The sequence below is a fragment of the Diadema antillarum genome, unplaced genomic scaffold (assembly GCF_040938485.1).
Source record: "Diadema antillarum isolate AM-2024a unplaced genomic scaffold, OU_Dant_1.0 seq00000248_RagTag, whole genome shotgun sequence".
Classification (NCBI taxonomy): Eukaryota; Metazoa; Echinodermata; class Echinoidea; order Diadematoida; family Diadematidae; genus Diadema; species Diadema antillarum.
This window is the reverse complement of record NW_027271292.1, coordinates 764,637-785,543: the sequence shown is the minus strand read 5'-3', so window position 1 is coordinate 785,543 and position 20,907 is coordinate 764,637. Positions and strand designations below refer to the sequence as shown.

Genomic DNA, 20,907 nt, shown 5'->3' with positions numbered 1-20,907 from the left:
CCGAAATTTGGCAAACGACCGGCTTAAGTTGCGGAAAATGTTAGCTCAACACCTAATAAATTAAATAACTGCATGAATGTACTAGAATTTCACATACACTAGAGCAATTGTTCACAGGCGTTACAATATAATGCATTCCAAAACTTTTCGATCTTTCACCTTTAATTAGTTTACAACCTTCAAAGTGTAACGCAATTGCATGTTGAAATCTAATCTAATGAAGTCAAATCAGATCTATGAAATGGTAAAAATTTCATTACATTCATAAAATTAGCGATTAGATGGCTATTAAAGTTTCAAATAAGTAGTATCTCCACGACAATTATGCTTTTGGACGATAATTTTGCAACAACAACTCTGTTGTGAAGGGCATCGACCTGTGGACATGGCTGAATTCTACAACATTACGAGTTTCATGCAAAATAAAGAAGTTTTTCTTTGGTGATTTTTATCTAAACAAAGGAAAGTAAAGATCTGTATCCAGGTTAATGTGTGTCTCTTGAAGAAATTACCTCATCACCTAATTTTATTTGCATACATCAGCATGGGCCCTATATAGGCCCTAATCATTGATCTGTCAAAACACATCAAATTATATACATGCAGATGCATTGTTGTGAATCAGCATCAATTTCTCTTTGTTCCTATTATTGAAATGTACTTTAAACTCTGTTGTAAACGAAGTGTTAAGCAATGACAGTATACGACAAAAATTGAAATTGTCAATGACTAGAGTCTAGACGAGTCAAAACAAATGGCATGAGACGGATACTAATGTTGACTGTAGTGGCTGTTTGGCGCGTTTGTTCTGGCCATTTATAGCCCTAATCACTCAGGGATTGTCTTGACTGTTTAGAGTCCAAAACAGATGACTTCGGTTATAAATGGCGCGCAAATCCTTGCAATTTTCTCCTCTCTCCACTTTTCTTTAAAGTAGCTGTCATGAAGGGAGCATTAACATCCGTGACATTTTGCGCAAGTGTGCTTTTCATCCATGAGGCGACGGTAGTGATGAATTCTGCTCTGCTCATCTGGGAGTTATAAAGAGAGAAAAAACGTATTCCGTAGTGACCGCCTCGAGGAATTTATGCTCATTTTTCTCTCCGTGGAAGTGGTCTGGCAGGAGAAGATTCTTCTTTGGTTCACACTTTCGTATTTTGACAGAGAATTTTTTCGCAAGAAATGTATCACGTGCTAGTGAAAGGATACTATCTATAATCAGCTAATTGCGGCAGAGGGGATGTTGTGAATGAGAATACCAGCTTTCCATGGCAATATCTAGAAAATGGTGGGGAGAGGAAAGAAAAATCCACGTTAAGAAAGAGAGTTGTTTGCATTCAGAAGAATCTGTTGTTACAAACTAACTTGTAATGGAAGGCATGCTGGCGACATACTGCTTTTCTGGTATGAACGCGGCGAACAGTTGAATGTCGTAGTGTGATTGGGGGTAAATTATGTCCTGATTTTACCCTTTTTCTTCAACCTCATCTAAAATCTGGAGGATTAGATATATGTTTACTCGATGCAGACAACGCAGACAGCATCCCAAAGGTTAACTCCTTTCAATTCTCTAATGTGTACCTTAAATTGTTAAATGTGGTGCAGCAACTGCACATTCTGACACAAGTAATTCTACTCCCCTCTTCTCTAAATACTGCGAGTTCTTGGGAGATTGTCCCTTGTTTCTACTTCCTTTATTTGTTGATTTCCTCATAAGACGTACACAATACGTAACCCAATAAGCCTTAAGTAGTAATGGAACACAGTCATGGTGGACAACATTTAGATACGTTTTAAAACAACTTAATACATATCTCCAATATCTTCAAATAGAAACGATATTCTGCAAACACAAAATTTGTGCTGTCCAAAGCTCTTTCGCAATATCATACAAATTCCGAGGACAATAGCCACTATAAGAGTCGTCATTTTGGATGCATAGGTGAAAGTGCGTTAGAGAAACCGTTCCTTTTGCAAGTTTGATATTCGTTTAGATATTGATGTTGAATTCAAGCATAATTAATTTCAACCACAAATTTGAAGGTAATTTTGTTTATAATCATTGCAAAATAAAACAAAAAAAAATACAGTAGGAAGTAGATTTGATTTCTCCGAATGTAACGGAACATGTTACACGGACTACTATAACATCCTGCCCATAATGAGGAATACGTGTACTAGTATTACTTCCATTAGGAGTGTTCCTGAAAACACGTGGCAAACAGGAGAATCGACAGTCAGAAATAACATATGAAGCACATCAGACACTTTAAAGGACAAGTTCACCTTCATAAACATAAGGATTGAGAGAATGTAGCAATATTAGTAGAACACATCATTGAAAGTTTGAGGAAAATCGGACAATCCGTTCAAAAGTTATGAATTTTTGAAGTTTTTGTGCAGTAACCGCTGGATGAGAAGACTAGTATGTGAATAACTTAGATGTCACATGCGTACAACGATATAAGGAAAATATAAAGAGAATTTCACAAAACTTCATCTTTTGAAAAAAGTACACATTCCCCCGACTCGTTACCGACAAATGTTATGGGTAATATTATTCCCCCTGCCTTTAGAAAGAGGCAAGTCAAGTGCTCTACTATTATGCGAAAAAAGTGAAAATATGTTGAATTTTCTTTACATTTTCTTTATACTGTTGTACGCATAATGACTCACAAGCTGTAGTAGTCTCCTCATCCAGCGGTTCCAACACAAAAATTTTAAAAATTAATAACTTTTGCATCGATTGTCCAATTTTCCTCAAACTTTCACTGATGTGTTCTACTAATATTGTTGCATTCTCTCAATCCTTATGTCTATGAAGGTGAACTTGTCCTTTAAGGAAGGGGTACTTACACGTTCATTTCAAGACAATCATTTTATAGGATCATGGCATTATCGTGATATTAAAGAGGCAACAGAGTTTACACCATGCAGCATCCAAGAATACAACCAATGTGCTAAGTGCATATACTTACGGAGCTACCTGAAAAGACACACTTCATGCAAAGGAAAAGCACATTTTCCTGTAATAAACACTACTCCTACGTACAACATGTATAATGCATGCAATCACATACTAGTCATATACTCTTGATATGTCCCATATGGCACGTAGCCCCAAGTATAGATTTAATGACTCGATAGAAGCCATTCACGTTCAGCACTTAAAACGAATGTGTCAAGACAAAGATGTGATACGAAAGCTAGAAAGCATGCATTCAAGCCTTAATTTACGCAATCCACACACACACTGATCACATTTGTTTTGTTAGCTAATCATCGGCGATTATCGTGTTCATTTCGCTTATTTTCATAAGGTTTGTCCCTCATGGGCTTCGAGTTCCTATCCTCCGTACATATTTCATGTGACGTGTGGGTTTTCCCTATACAGCTTATTATAATACTGGCTGTCAGGCTGGCATGACATGACGAAGACTCCATTCCCTCCTTTGTGCTGTTGACGATATCATCGAGCTCTCTCATATTTTCTTTCCCTGCAAACTGATCCGACGTGATCGACACATTGTTTTCTCTTTCCACTACCCTCTAAGGGTTGACTGGAAGCGAAACATGAAATGAAATGAAACATCATCCGGAAAAGTAACCGGCAAGGTGTGGTGAAGTGTTTTTCTCCCGTATAGGATTACATGACTGGATGAACAGAGTTCACACGATAGGAAACATGGCTCAGTATAATTAACTACCAGGCCCCATATTCAAAACAATACTGAAATTAAAGTCTCGCCATTCTATACAGCGCTTGGTATTTTGTTGTTCTGCATGGTTTCATTCTAACACTTCAAACAATAATATAAGCATTATATGCACTACACTATATATTACAATCCATTAGCCTTAATCAGATTAAAAGGAAATTTATCTCCAAGAAAAGTAGATCAAATACTATACTCACCATCAACCTTGTATAACAAAAAAAGAAATGACATCTAAAAAAAAAGTAACTTGCATGAAAATGGTAGAAGACAGAATGTGAAGGGAAAGAAAGACTGAGTGAAATTGTTGAGCATCAAAAAATCTTTGCAAGCCACCGCCTCTTTTATAATAAGTTGAATCGAAAAGCAGTATTCACACATCTGTGAGTACAACATATTGTATTTACTTTATATATAGGACAATTATTCTATAGTAATTCACTAATTAATGTAGTTATGTGGTGACACATTTGCTCCTGCGACAATTGCTCCGGTCTTATTTTCTCCAAGGACTTAGGGTTAGGGTTAGGGTTGTAACGGGGTTTTAGGTTTAGTTCAAAGTGAGCATTAGATTTGGATATACTTCATGGGAACAATATTGTCATTTAGGAGCAAATGTCATTGTACCATTATGTGTATATAAATGTCTTAATGTAAACTGTATTTTTGTCTGTCGTAAATGAAGTAAAATGAAATGAAATAAGATGAAATATAGGCCACTAAGGTGTGCACGACCTTATTGATTGTTGTTGGGCCGCCCTATTCCTGACTTACCGCATTACCGGATGAAGAGCAAGAGATAAATTAGCCGGAAGGAAAGAAGGGAAAGGAACATAACGTGCATGTTGCAGGCAGTTGGATTGGGTGGAGTAATTTCTATCATGCTTTCAATCCGTTTGTGAATCGTGTAAGAACGAAATCCAAACCGCTTCCTTTATCGGCTAACAGAACAGAACAGGATAATGATACGAAACCTGACCACACTGGTTTTACCATCCTCTATAATTCTTTTAACCTCTAAACACGTTTTAATTTAGTACAATGTGTACAGATAGTTTCGCTCTCCATCCTCTATAGTTGACCCACCATTAACGTCACATGACACATTACTCTGATCATCTACAGGATACTGTGATACTGCCTGCCACAGACGTGGTAGAGATATCACTTTCACCAATATGGTTGCCGATTCAAGTCTTATACATGGCATCTTCTGTATTCCAAGTTTTTTTTTCTTTATTGAAATTATTATTGATTTCGTTTCCTCTGAATTATGAACAGCAATTCCATAACATGACGTCATAGAAGGAAACTCCCAAGCCAGTAGGAAGAAAAGGAAGGAAGTTGTGGCTTGAAATGATGCTTCCTATTCTTTGACTGTGGGATGGTAATGTCATCTGTCCTCGACGGGAATACAGCAGGATATCCCGACGAGCAGCTCGTTGTATCGCTGTCATTTTCCTTTCCTCTGGAGGAGAAGAGGAATCGAATTGGTGGGTGACGCACAGGAAAGGGTGTTTTACAAATCTCAGCCCGGTGACAGGTAACGTGCAAGTCATCCAGATCGGGAAGATGAGAAACACACCGAGAGTATTATACGGCCTGAAGGGAGTGGTCGTCATGGAATCAGGATCGACGGGAGTTTAAAACTCCAAGTATGATAATACGGCTAAACATTACAAACATCAAGACAGCAAAGAATACAATGAACAACTGTGATATAGGCCCTATATCATACAGGGCTCGACATTAATAGTGGTAGCCCGGTGGCCCGGGGCCACTATAAAAACTGATGTTACGACACCAAATTTCAAAAACGGCTGTCTTTTGTTGGTCTGATCTGGAGACTAAGATTTAAAGTGGATTGTTATGTTTGTTTTATGTCGGGCCACTAAGATTTCAGATTTAAAGATTTTAGTGGCCCTAACGGGCAACCAGGAAAAAAGTTGGTGTCGAGTCCTGGTGCATCTGTATCAATCAATCAATCAATCAATCAATCAATCAATCAATCAATCAATCAATCAATCAATCAATCAATCAATCAATCAATCATCAATCTATCTATCTATCTATCTATCTATCTATCTATCTATCTATCTATCTATCTATCTATTTATCTAAATAGACAGAGAAACAAATTAATGTAGGCATACTTTCATCTAAAAAGATAATGGAGAGTATATAGGTGTTGCTTTGCACATGACTTTTTATAAGTTATTTCTAATGCTCTATAGTCAGCATATTCAGAGTAAAAAGTTGAAAATTTCCGTCCAGTCACTTCGAGCATCACGTTGTAAAAACCTCATGCAGTCTTTCTTACCCAATCATCTTCTAGAGTCATAAGTAGTTAAAACGTCGTATCTCATTTTCCTCTTTAATGAATGGGTTCATTACAAGTATTAGGAATTCGGTCTTGAATATTTTACGTGATTATTTCTTTCGATAATCATGATCTAACATTGTAGCTTTCACACATGATCAAGCGAGCTTTGGCTTATTGGAAAGGAGCAACGTAAATGACAAGAAAGATAAAATCATTCACTACATGTTGTCACTCCATGGATGTTTGTACAGCTCGGTTATGCGATGCACGCTCGAGAGCATGATTTGACATTGGAGTTCAAGTTTGTGGTTGCCGTAAATGTTTCCTTGGCAGTGTGTGTGTGCATGTGTGTGTGTGTGTGTGTGTGTGTGTGTGCATGTGTGTGTGCATGTGTGTGTGTGTGTGTGTGCGGGTGTGTGTGTGTGTGCGGGTGTGTGTGTGTGTGTGTGTGCGTGTGTGAGTGTGAGTGTAGGTGTGAGTGTGAATGTGAGGGTGAGTGCGAAAGTGAGTGTGAGTGTGACAATGAGCGTGAGTATGTGATTGTGTATGTGAGTGTAAGTGATGTTCTTGACAGAACAAAGCGTTTCGTCACTCTGTTTTTAACGTTTTCTGAGGGTAGGTAGGCCTGGAAGCTTCAAGTTTGTTCTCTCTTCCTCCTTCTCATCCCACCTTCTTTTCTTTATCTCTCTTCTTCTTCTTCTCCTTCTTCTTTCTGTTTTTTTCTACATGGAATTGTAATGGTTGGTTACAGGCATGGTTTAAAGGAGATACAAGTACATGTGTAATAATTATGGTCACGATGTTCTGACGAAAATATAGTACCACACTATTGACACTCGGAATGACAGGAAAAACTCTTAGGCAATGAAATTAAACTGAGAACAATAAGATTTTATTCATATATTTACAAAAAAGAAGACATCATTATTACTGACGGGCTAATCGAAGACGTTTGTGAGGTTAGGACAAGATTGTAGACTTCACCTGAATGATCAATAACCAATCAATTTTAGAGGAAGAAATGCCCTCGGGATACATACGAGTATACCAGTATATAACATAATTTCCTCTTTTATACTTTAACATTAAAACGAGACTTCAACGTCAAGATGGACTTTCCTGGTAAACCAGGACTACGATTCTCATGACAGCTGATGACCGATAGATGTATGACCATCTACCTGTTAAACTAAAGATTCATTAGAGTGACACGAGCATAACATCATGTTGCAAAAGACTGCGCTTGCAATACATTCATTGAAATATCGTCATTGTAAAACTTAAATTTTCCGCTCTCTTAATGAACATCCAGTAACGCTGCAAATATTCCTTGGACAAACCGGTGTCTACTCTAGTATGTCAGGGAAAAAAAATCATTCTGTAGAACTACAGCGACAAGAAGGAGACTTTTTTTTTTTTTTTTTTTTACAATTACTCTACATTGTTCTGTGATTGTGTTATTTCAATCATGTTAATTGTTGTAAATTGTGTGATTCTGTATAATTCTTCAATAAAACGTAAATAAAAAAAGGAAGACTATGGCACTTATAGGGAAGGGCAGATCCTCCTCACGTCCGGGGTCAGCTCCCCGGAGTCCCGTGGGCTATCCCGAGCGGCCCGTGCAGCGGTCAATGGCCAAGTTCACTGGGTTAGTAATCTGGGTCAAATCTGAAATCGTGCAAAACCTGAAATATTTGCTTCCTAAAAATGGATGAGTCATCTCGTGCAAAGACGGAATTCATGCACCACATTCTAACAGTATCTCTGACAAACATTTTTGGTATATTTTGTAAGGTAAATTCCTTGAGGATTATAGAGTTCATGTCTGGTAATTTGTCAGAGAAAAGTACGTGTCTTGTGTTTTAATGTATTCATGTCCAAGAGGAAGACGTAGTGACAAAAGACGAACTGGATTTTATTCTAAACACGACTGCGCTGAAAAATAGATAAAGAATTCAGATCGGTATCCATTCAAAACATTTGACCAAGAAAGTTTACCAGCCCTATTCGAATAACGGAATCAATCGGCATGGATTATTAAACTTGTGTGAAGTTGAACAAAGGAGGCGTACTTTGTATGTTTAATCACTTTGCTATAATATCCTAAAACCACTGTACAATCACCAACAATGTCTAGACTATAGTAACCAGCAACATGGACCCTTCTGTTCTGTACTGCTCACCGCCAGCGGTCGAAACCCTGAAGTAAAGGAGGACATAGTTTGATAGTATGGAGGGTATTATTACATCATGTCACATGCAGTTCCCGATACTCCAGACATAATAGTATTATATGACGCACCTGGGTAAAACAAGGCGTGCAGAACAGATCGCTACACATAATATATGTACTACTGGATCAAAAGCATTTGGATTGCAATTATAACCAACAGATAAACATGAGATACCATCATTGAGGGACACAGCGTCAAACGCTCCGTGCCTTCTATAAAAAGTGCCTCTGTAAACGCAGCTTGATACATTGGCTTAACCCAAATAAAACATCATTGCAAAGAGCATACGAGGCCGACTTTCACTAGCAATTAGCAAAATCATTATCTTAACATGATCAAGTGTGATTTAGGATGTCATCCTCTTATCGATCCCTCCCAGCCGACCAATCTCCGTACTCCTCGTCGTGTTTCACAAGTCTTAATTACCTGACAAGCCTTACGTGCAAGACGACTAGAGGCTTATTAAATTAGTGTAGAAACAGTATTACAGCTCATAAGTTTGCCAATTAAGACTACTGCCTGTCTTCATACTCGGGTACGGATGTATGATGAACAAGGATACTACTGGTGAATGAAAGCGAACACAATACCATGTTCGATGCGCATTGGTTTAATACAATAAACATGTCGTCTAAATAATCGGCAAAATTACTTCACCTGGTATTACAAATTGCACAGACGAACTCCACTATGATTCTGCCCATTAGCAATCAAACGTGTATTGAAACAGCGACAAATATCTCTACATACAAAAATGCGTGATCAATAATTATTCGAAACATTGTGCTTAATATACATCTATAGTTCCTGATGGTGTAGCTTGCCTTAAGTCTGCCAGGATTTCTTCATCTCAAAATACTTAGCATTAAACTTCCAAACCACGAACAATGCACTGGGTGCCTTGAGCAATTCCCAGGAAAATCAGAGATGAATATAATAGCGACGCTTGGGTGACTAGTTTTTGCTTCTTCTTAAAAACAGAAAAGAAAAGAAAAGAGACTTTGCTCTATCTTCATTTTCACTTGGTCAAATGTTGACTAAAAAGAGATATTGAGCACACTGATTTCACTGAAAATACAATTACATGTAGTGTTTTCTTCGGGGAAATGTTTGAACACTTTAGTCTCTAAAAAAAAAATAATGGCACTCCTCAGTATCAACAATGTTGAACACAAGAATAGGACTTTTATAGCGGATAAGGCACCATGCAAAAGGATGAAATATTTGGCACATTAGGTCATATTGCTAAAGTCATTGCAGTCCCATTCAAAAATAGCAGAGTCCTTTGTCAGAATGTGACAAAGTGAAGAGAAATAGAGATCGTAGTATACCCCACCCCCGAAAAGCATTCTTTAACCACTCTGGCTTTAAGAATTAACCACAAAACATTTATACAAAGTATTTTCGAAATATTTAAGTCATAAAATGTGCTGCAGTGTCGTTCTCTCAAAAGGGACTTTAAAAATGAATAATTTGATTTTTATTTCACTTTCTCCTGATTGTTGATTACATGTCTAGTTTTGAATTGATTAAGATCACAGTTTTTTGAGCAGGTTAATTCAAGAACATTGTCCAAATAATCGAGAACTCGTGTGTTCAGGAAATCATATGAACAGAGATGTTACAATTCTGTCAATGACGGTCACTGTTTTTCATATTAAATCATGATTGATCAATCAATGTTGTGGAAAGACGTCAACAAAAGCAGATATACAGGATATGTCCGCTATTTTGCCTGTCAAAATTATTAATGTCCTGACTCCATTTGCACATGTTGGAATTTCAAATGCCTTTGGCAGAATGGGTGAATGTGCCTGACCTTTGAACTTAGTATGGCATCACGTGACAACAATCAATTCATGAAGAAATAACATGTACATAACATACGGTTCAACAGACAATTTCTTCTTTTCAATTCGAAAATTTCGCTAGCTTTACATTTTGCCTTACACACATCACATGCAATACAAAGCAAGGCTTTGATTTAGGTTCATATCAACGGGACAGCGTCCTCCTCTAGATCCAGGATGATAATCGCTCTTTGACAATTCTATGTCGAGTTTAGTTGGTATTTCTTGTGCTAGATCTCATCCAGACCTGAATCTTCAGTGGATGTGCTCTCTGCATAGCCAAAAGAGGTCTGCTTTGTCTGTCCGTACGTCACAATTCGCGCATGTTGGTCATAAACTTGCTCCGAAGAGTCCATCGGTGGCATACTCGATGTACTAAGCTTGCGGTTAACAGTCTTATGATCAATCCTCGTAATGTGTTCAAACTGACACGGAAGCGATATTGTTTCCTTTCTAGGAAGAATGACTTTCATCGATTTCTGCTTCTTCTTTTTCTTTTTCGGATCGTCTGTGGATTCAATGTCAATTTGGCATTTTTCCTGTAACCAGGTTTGTACAGTGCGGAAAAGTTCGAGGGCTGCGGACTCATCGTCAAAACTCAGTCCAGCGATCCTCTTCGTGTCGGTTGTAAGAGACATAGTGTGGAATTTTTTACCAGGAGCTTTGTACGCATTCATTTTCACAAGCTCTTCCTTCCACTTAACAAAACCCGTACCTTTTTCGGCGATACATAACTGCAGCCTTGGATCACGTCTAAGCGCACCCGTGTCGAAAATCAGGGTCGGGAATCCCGTTGTCTGTAATTCCCAACCGCTAAGGTTAGCCTGGTCTTCCAAGGAAGAGAAATAGAGATTACATAAGGCTGGGCACACGTACACTTTGCTTTTGAGACTCTGGAAGAAAAGTTCGATTTGTCTGATGTCATCTGAGGTCACCGAAGGGGGCGACATTTCGACGACGCGTTGATCCATGTCTACCGACATCGTGCTTGTGTGAGAATATCTCTCCCGAATTGAAAACGACGACGACAACAATAGTTTTTGACAAAACTCTGTTACAGAAATAGGGGTACCTTCATATGGTTCCACGGGGTAAAGCGAAAGTTTGCATTCGACGATTTTATATGTACGGATTCCAAATATAAAAAACGAGATGTTTGCACATATCTAAAGGTTACACAGTCCAGATCCAATGAGGTAAGATGGTAAAATGCGACAGGGAAGTTTGCTCTCAATATTGCCTCAATGCTAGAAATTCAAAGAAAGCGAGGAGAGAACCCTTCCACCAGAATAAAAACGGTCATGTACGTATACAGTCAGTCGCTGTCGATCTCACTCGTTTCACGATGGCTCTTCGAGTGATGATACGCGAGAATATCGCGAAGGGTGATTGTGATTCACTATCATGTACGATAGTTGATGATTTCGTAGGATTGGTTCGAGTAATTGACAGTAAGTCACACTGAATGCAGCTAAGTGGTCTTGTTCTATCTAAAATGTAAATATCTATATCAGAAAGTAAGTCACAATAAGGACCCAGTTCCAAGACGCGTTGATGTCACTGACTAAAAAACACGTTTGCCCCGAGCACATCGCGAGTGTAACGTCCTCTTCCAACCGGTTTAGTTCACAGACTGGATACAAGCTGCGTGTGTGCTACTTCAACATACAGATCCTTTCAACACACAGATCCTGAAACGTGCGATTTCAGAGCGATATTCATTAATCGTCGTCATTCGACCTTGCATCCTCCTCTCCCGCGTTTGTACTTGGCCAGACAGTCACCGTGACGTCATCAAGACCCTAGCACGCCGGGATATTCTGTGAAGTGCAAACAAAGGGAATATGAAATCAAAACAGAATGTTTAGAATACTGGAAAAGAACAAACATCATTTTAAGTGTGTAAGAATCGGAGCAGAAAATTATGGGGTTCTTTGTGCCACAAAATACCGCTATTGTGGAAAGATTGAATAGCATTTCACATACATGTATTATAATATTGTGATATGGTACGATTGGTACAAAGGAGGAGCTTTCGTCAGAAAATGGTCATGCATACATAGACACTCCCTGGATCAATTATTTGAATCCTTACAGTGAGTAAGAGTCATCGTCTTTGTCACGTGTGGTATTTTGATTTGGGAACCGCAACTGCATTATCCATCCATTCTTTGCAATAAAACTATTCATGTCTACGCGGTTCTTTTAATTCCTAAGTATCATTTAATTACCCAAGGTCGTAAGACAGTAAAAAGTAATTTGACGACAGAAAGGAAAATAGAAAATGCTGGCAGATGACTTGCTGAAAAAGAGGAAAAAAATACGCCCCTCCCCCCCCCCAAAAAAAAAAATATCAAGCACTTCATGCGTAGAATCTGTAGGATATTAGTAGTAATGATAATAATAAAGGAAATTAATGTTATATTGACATCTTTGATTGAAACAAAAGGACATATAATAAGCATCTCGAGGTCGGGGACCTCTGTTACAAAGTCAAGAGTCCTATAATACCACGTCAGTACCCCCAGTCAACTAAGTAGGTACTAGGCGAGCTTAGTACCTTCTTGGTTTTATCTATTGCTTCTAGGTGTACCATGTCAGTATTCACGCTGCTAACAGAATGACTAGAATACTATCTCGGAGATCATCGCTCCACTGCGGTGATGTGGTGGTTGCCGCTGAAAACCCGCCACCTGCTGCACAAGTACGCCAGCCAAGTGCAACAGTGTACCAGTAATCGGCGTACATGAGTGTCAGTAACCCTACTGCCACTAAAGACGCAGGTGCATGATAAAGTATTTCACTTCTTTGTCTAATTAATTCCCCCCTTTCCGATAGAAAAAAAAAACACGAAAACTACACAAAAATCATAGTATTTGCATTATGGGCGATGGTATAGATCAATTAGCGCCTTTAAATAGTTATATACTAAAAGAATGGTGACCAGACTTAAAGAAAAAATACAGACACGATACTATAGGCAGAACATGTAGCGTAATTGTCTATCTGAGTAAATGTCTCATGACGATCAACGGATTATTTTGCACTTAATTTCAAAAAAATATATTACTCACTGAATTCATTATATTTCCTTGTCATACACAACACTGAAGCCCTATTTAGGAAACTATCGATCATGAAACAGTAATCAGTCTTCTCGAAACAGACATGACGGACTACCACTTTAAATTTCGTTATGTAATTATAGCTCATTACCCTGCACCCTTCTAACAAGTGAGATAAGTAACATGATATCCGGGTTGGAGAAAGTAACCACATTAGCCACTCGTCTTCTTGAGCACTTCAAACATGCTGGGAAGGAAACTCAAGTGCACGAGTACTTCGGTATGACTAACACGCATCATGTCTTTTGAGCCTCGATTTAAGTCAGGGCTCTTTAAAGGTTCTCTTTAAACTGAAATCTTCGCGGATCCTGGAGAGAATTTCGGGCTACCTTGGTTCTCCACACTGTGCTATTTCTCTCGATTGTAAGAATTGTATTTGTGTAGTGTTGGCCGGTACACATCAAGGAGTGTCATCCCAGAAGCAGCTTTCTGGAGAACATCTGTGCAAGAAAAGCAACTGCACACTGAAATAAAACGCCACGTTTGTGAAGTTAATTGCATTTCTTTTGTAACATAACCCCTGAACAAACACCATGTAGACTCAGGATAAGATTAAATACGAGGTGTTTTTGCAAGAATGAATGCCTAAGAGATGGACTTTCCAAGTGGCCAAGAAATATTTTTGTTCAGTTTCGCTTTTATCATTACTTCTGTAAATACCAAGAAAGGGTTTCGAAGAGATTTTATATGAGGACGAGAGATCTCTTCTGAATAGGATCAGATTTGCTATCATTTAATTTCAGACTGTTATACTTTTCACAGGAATTAATCATCCTCATAAATATCTACTCAATACCTGAAATGCTCGTGAGAAATACCCCCAACCGTTTGCACTTATTTGCGTTTAAATGTGACTGAGTATATGCTGTAGCAAAGGCACGTTGTGAAAGTGATAGAGTTTGTGGGAAGCTATCGTGGGTGCCTCGCTTGACTCGAATTGCTCGATTAACTCTTGCACCGCACATTCCAATGTATGATTGTTGTTATAAAGGTATAATCTCTTGCAGCATATTCACGAAAGGATGGCGTTTTGCCCTGTGTTGTTGATAGAGTGTGCGATAATCATTACTGTCTGACTTTCCAATGCCAACGCACTCTTCCCCCACACACTCGGATACACCATCTGTTTGGCTCCGGAAAAGACCAAACTACAATCGGAATAGCATGTAAAATGTTGGGCTCCACTGCGATGTAACTTTGCCTTTCACGCACTGGCTATATCACAATGCTACACATTGCTATCCTGTATAATTCACAGCACAGTTGTTAGATGGGAATCACTCGTCGTAATTGAATATTTTATGATACGACGCCAATACAGCCGTGTTACCTATGAATATGCTTTCAGTTTTTGAATCGGAAATATCATAGACAGCAAGGGTTTGTATCCACACTAAATAAAATAAGACACATTATTATGCGATACATAATTTGATAAAGTTCATGGCCATTGGAAAGATATATCGTCATATTGATTAGCTGAAGATTCACGTCACCCGGGAGACAATATTCTGTAACAACCGTCATCCGGGGACAACCTGGTGTGTGTGTGTGTGTGTGTGTGTGTGTGTGTGTGTGTGAGGGAACCCTGAGTCAGGTCATGTGGGACAGCGTTGTCAGACGTGTGGGAATTCGAGGAGCCATCTCGGCAGAGAGATGGTGCGACGATCAGGAGGGAAATGAGCCATCGGTGGAGTGTCAGTCACTGAGACATCATCTTACTTCTCACACCTTTCATCCATCGAGGTCGATGAGACTCACAGCATCAGACTCTTTATCAAACTCCGAACGCTTGAGGGGAAATATAAAGCGCGGTTCAAGGGACTAAGGAGTGAAAGGTTTTCTCATTGTAGACAAAAATGGTACACAATTGCAATTGCATACATTGTATATAACATCAGCTTGACGGAGAACATCACAACAGCGACCGCAGTCCTGTTTTTGCTTTTCTCTCCTCAAAATAGCACAAAGCTGACTCATAGACCGCCGCGAGAGTCAATAGGCAGCCGCCCTTTGAATCAGCGGCCGGGCGGCTGTCTACACCTTGAAGATCATTGTGGAGTAGGTTTTGTTGCAGGGAGAGTACATCAGCAACACCTGCTTATTAAGCAGCGGCATTCATATCAATGACCAAAACGATACATACAATGTAGTTATGACCTGGAAAGAATCGGTACCTCAGCCAGGGGCGAGTGAGTACAACGATAGTTTCTATGTTTGTAGCTCAGTTAAGACGACGGGATTATGACCAGTCCCTGTCTGAGGCCCTTCACGCGCTGTGTCTTTCGCAGATAATTCTAACTGACATTCTGATCTCTGTTCTGAGCTCACAATCGTTGCCGATCATAAGAGTACAATATGATGAATGTCTCAGATGTTTGTTCCCTTCTCTATGACGTCATTGCATAAGGTTACTGTTACCTGGCACCAGTGTCAATCTCCATTTCTTTTCTCTATATATCTCATGACGATCTCTGCTCCTTGAGGAATCAGTTACATCTGTGGCAATGTCAAACTAACTTGACTAGACTACAGACCATCTTACAGATTCCTATCCATGAATGACGTGAATAGAGAAACTCTCGTTGTCAATCTACACACTTTTACTGGGTCGGACCTTTTTCATTCATTCATTTATTTATTTTGTCTTGAAGAAGGATATTTCCTGTATAAATTTCCTGTGTATAAAAGTAAATGTTTAGGTGATGTCTCTCATTTCTTCTGAGTGTTTTGATTGTCAAGATGAACATTTTTGCGTTTGTAGTGCCCGACTTTTCACGTACACACAACTTCGCTTTCTGTGAGCATTCATCCTTATCTGGGCCATTCTCAGATTAAGTGTTCAATTCCATGTGAGTAAAACCGAAAAATCAACCACAAAGTAATACATTCAAAGATGTGTTTTCGGAAACTTCAAAACCGGTCAAATACGAAACAAAAAGTGGAACATTCTAAATGATGGCCATTCATTGAGTAAAAATGAATTGAAATAGAGCATCACATATGATTTTTGATCACCAATCAGATACGTTACCGCAAATTTACATGTTGTAATGGACTCCTAACTCTGAATTAAATTTATTGTTTTGATCCAATTTCTGTTCAGGAAAAGACATCTGTCCCCCCTAAAGATATTGGGGTTTTTCAAGAGGTAAAGATGTTGTCATCCCTTGCTAATTGGTAGAAATTATTTCTGTGTGGTAGGTTGAAATATGCTTTTTGCTGAAATGAAATATAACCCTAAGATCCACTTTGTATTTTTAGCAAATTTCGCTTACAAATAAAGTTTCGAATCCCACAAATCATGCAAAGGGAACGATCCGATCTGGAATTTCCACAGGAAACAAATATGAATTGCTTTCCTGGGGAAATAACTAGTGAAAAACATCGAATCGACTTTGGTAACGTATCTGGTAAAATATAAGTAATAATTTTAGTTGTGTATGAATTAATAAATATCACCTGTTTAATTATTTACCTCATGAATTGATGTAAAAATGAACGATGTAAGCCCAAATTAACCATTTTAAACATTGTACGTAATATCTAAACTATGAAATGTAGTGGAAAAGAGCCCTAAATGTGAAAGCTGAGTTCTTCATTCACAGAATATTCTCATCTTACGTCTGAATGTATTTATCCATCTGACTATAAATATTCATTAAGTTTTGATGGATAATGCAAACAAGGTTTGAAAAATATATTTTTGCAGGCACTTAGAAGGAAGTAGGTACAGTTTCTATGAGCTCGATATGCTAAACAGTTGTTTGACCTATGGTAACGTATTTGGCTCATCCCTTTTAATGAAAATGAATAAATAATTGTTCAACTTATCGATGAATCTTGAGTAGTTCTTCATATGTTGAAAAACACTAGAATAAATATGCAACAGAACACTGAAACTTTTCTCGGAAGCGTTTCATAAACTACTTTTTACTCTTTCAAAGTTTGGTAACGTATCTGGCGTACCGTAAGTGAATCTGTCGGTGAAGTTACAGAGCAATTTCTACTGAATATTCTTCATTTGAACATAACTTTAATTTTTTATGGAAGCGTCATTCTATGCAGTATTGTTTTATGAAAACTTTGTTTTACATAACATTATTTGTCACCGTGGGTGCCCTGAATTATACGTAACGTATCTGCTAAATCTGAAAAGCAAAAAACTGATATGCTGAATCTTAGCTTCGTCTTGTAAAATAAACGTTCAAAGTTGTTGCATAGAATATGAAAGTGGCTGGGTTTTATAGAATAGAACTTTGGAGTTTATGAGCACACAACGATTTGTTTGTAAAAACATTTACAATTTCTTTTCAGCATTTTGATTATGTGGTAACGTATCTGTCGGAAAACTTGGCATTAAGTTGTGAGACACTGACGCAGAAAGAAAAGCCATGTGGAAGTGTTGCTCTTTTTCACCTCTCTGTCCTTTTGGTGTAAGAATATAATCCTGAGGTCCAACTCAACGAAGCATGTAATTTGTAGGGATGAATTTTGACCAGATTTGATCCCCAGAAAGCACAAGAAGAATGAGCAAAATTCGGTCACGTATCTGGGGTAACGTATCTGTGGTAACGTATATGGTCGATCATATTATTATGAGAGCGATATCTACCAAATATTTCTCACCGGTACTAAACTTTAATGTTGAATTGATGCGTCATTCCGAGGAGTAATGTATAATATACAATTTGTCTGACATTGCAATATCTGTCGCAGTGGGTGGCATGAAAAGTATGTAACGTATCTGTCCAAATAAAAGTGTAGAAAACCGATATTTCAAACATTGTATCGTATTCTCAATAAAGAGCTGTTGCACAAAAAATCTAAGTACTTGCAATGTATGAAGTATATCCTCAGGGTTTCATATACACAGGGTCATTGCATAGTCTTGTTATTTTCGCAATGCTGTAACACTAAAGAAACTGGTAACGTATCTGGCGGTGAACTTGGCGACAGGTTGTAAAAGGCTATAAAAAAAGAAGTCAATAAAAATTTTGGAACTTTTTGAGTATTGTGATTAGCACATATGATATGCTCATCGTCCATGAAAATGATATTTGGAAAGTGTGTTTGTGGACGGAGAGGAGCAATAAAACATAATTCTGAAATAGCCGGCGACACTGCATTTTTGGGGTCTTAACGAAGTTTAACAGCAAAATTTTATACAAAAAGGCAGACAACCGCATTTGATCGTGTTTATTTTTAACAAATAAAGTCCTCGTGATATATTATAAACATTTAAATAGTATCTAATAGGTTTCAGGGAACCGCAAACTGTCATGGAATGTCGGCGACACCAAAATTCCGTATTTGAACGCTTTTACTGAGAATGGGCCATCTACCTCTTTGTGCTCCCCAAAGAAATTAGACTTCGTGTAGTTTGTTATTGAAAGCAACATTTGAGAACAGTTGTGCGAACTATTCTTACAAACCTTTCCGTCAATGATTGCATCTCAAATTCCAACCTGAAAATATTACAAAAGGGTACCCGTAAAACGAAACCTTGTGACTGACTGTACTGACTGCACTGATTTGGAGAGAGAGTAGAGTTCTGACTCTGAGAAACGATGTGGTTTGGGGAAGTCCCTTTTCCATGCAGCCGGGACATCTCTCATCAAAAAGATGAAACCTATAAAATTACGCTAGGATGTTTAACCCTTCGTGTGCTTTGAGTGCTGATTGGCACAGAAAACCACATAGCATTGAACAAACTGTCCTAAGTCCCTGGCACAGAAAGGGGTAAACAAAGGAAATATTGTGAAAGAGTTATTTTTCAACCACTTTTCTTTTTTTAACTATGCCTTTCTTTTTTTAACCAAACGCACCCGTACGCATATGGTAGAGAAGTCTGATTGGCAACATTACACACACACACACACTAAGATATGTTCTTCCATGGTTCCTCAAACATTCACATCTCGACATAAAGGACAGCGTGACAATTTTTATCAAAGACGTTGAATTTGGTATTCGTTTACAACTCATATCTCAGATTGGCAGTTTTCTCATAAAAGAACGGGTTGACCAATTCCTCGGCGATAATCGATGGAGAGTACAAGTGATATCTTACGACCAAAATGCCTCTCAGATTACAAAAAAAAAAAGCCTATCAGATGAACAGCCTTGTGAAATGATAACAATAAATTTTCCACAAATTCCACGACTTAGTCCCTCTTTTACCTCTTGATTCCCAGTCATGTGGAAGTGGGCCTTATTACAACAGGTATATGGTGGTGGTGGTGGTGGTGGTACTGGTGGTGGTAGCCGGTAGGTAGTGGTCATGGTGGTGGGAAGGGGGGGGGGGGGCGGGTCTGGATCTTGGAATCCTGGTCCGTAGATCCTCGGTGTGTCATTCTTAGCACATTCAGTCGAATAATTGCAAATGATAGCCAGTGATCACTTCAACGGTGGAAGAGTACAGGATGATTATTGTGCAACCATGGACCATGGTGCAACCAATTACCTGATCACGAAAAAAAAAAGTCAGTAAAAGGGAATACAAGAAGAATGTATTTTAAATCAACGAAAGAGGGCTTACCTGCGTGACAAGTTAATCAAGGTGCGAATATTCAGAGTAATCCGGTTGTGTCTAGTTGAAATCAGGAAGTACCATGTGTGGACGTGGTGACGACAATAATTTACTTGTACAGACAATAAATGCAAAACTTTCGCACGCTGATACCGAGATCGTGTTGGTATGTTACAACTGAGTATAGCTCATATTTTACAGAGATAACTCAACGCGCACAGAGAAACGAGAGTTAGCAAAAGATCAACTAAAAATAAATCCTTTTTATGAAGATCAGAGTGAAATCCGTTCAAAGAATAAAACCTCTATGAAGTCCATTCATCCAGATGTAGACGGGAAATCATGCATGCGTAGTCTATAGATATTCATTGACTGGGACGCAATCCTGCAAGATATTCAGGCATCAGGCAGCGTTGTCCTCTCTTCGCCACCAGTCTCGCGTATGGACACAGTCCGGCGAGGTACTGATGTTATGTCTCTGTGCGATGCGGAGCAGTCCGCAGAATCTATTTCGAGAATGATGATATGACCTATTCTTGCTGCATTGGATAACACTGCGCATTGAAAATTCTCGTCACACGCATGCGCTGACGAAAAAAATATTCGGAAGTTTTCATTGGCTGACGAATCCAGCAGAGGTTGCAGCTCCTCCGAGGTGAATTACGTCTTCAGCCACTCAGCCAGCCAGGGTGATCACACTACTAGCTCCATCATCAGGTCATGTTGCTCTAATAGCTTTCTGCTTCGCATCGCCATGTTATGCTGTACTGTTATCTTTTGTTTTGTTCCTTGGACAGAGATCTTGAAAATTTGTTAACCCATATTTCTTCATGACTCGTGTTTCTCTACAGAGTTTGTACTATGGTTGTGCTATAAACACTGTATTGTCGAGTCATTACAACAACCTACATGTACAACCATTTCTACATCGGATAATGAAGAATAATGATTATAGCACTAAACGTTGTAATACTGAATTTTGTGTAATGAAAGATCTATATTGATGCCCGCAGTCCCATTGTGACGTTGAGAGGAGGAGCATGAAAAGAAGAAAAAAAAAATGGATCCGTAAACTTACACTGCGTAATCCTACTGATACTAAGGAATATATTACATGCAGAAAAATG

At 38.6% G+C, this 20,907-nt stretch overlaps 1 protein-coding gene across 1 annotated transcript; it reads right to left on the bottom strand.

The window, feature by feature from the left end:
- Nucleotides 1-7,589: 7,589 nt before the first annotated feature.
- On the bottom strand, nt 7,590-20,294 carry LOC139729673 (uncharacterized). The gene is made up of 2 exons (XM_071640599.1): nt 19,790-20,294; nt 7,590-11,943 (listed from the first exon to the last, which is right to left on the bottom strand). Exon 2 carries the CDS (start codon nt 11,104-11,106, stop codon nt 10,354-10,356), a length of 753 nt encoding a protein of 250 aa, XP_071496700.1. The 5' UTR covers nt 11,107-11,943; nt 19,790-20,294; the 3' UTR covers nt 7,590-10,353.
- Nucleotides 20,295-20,907: the final 613 nt, after the last annotated feature.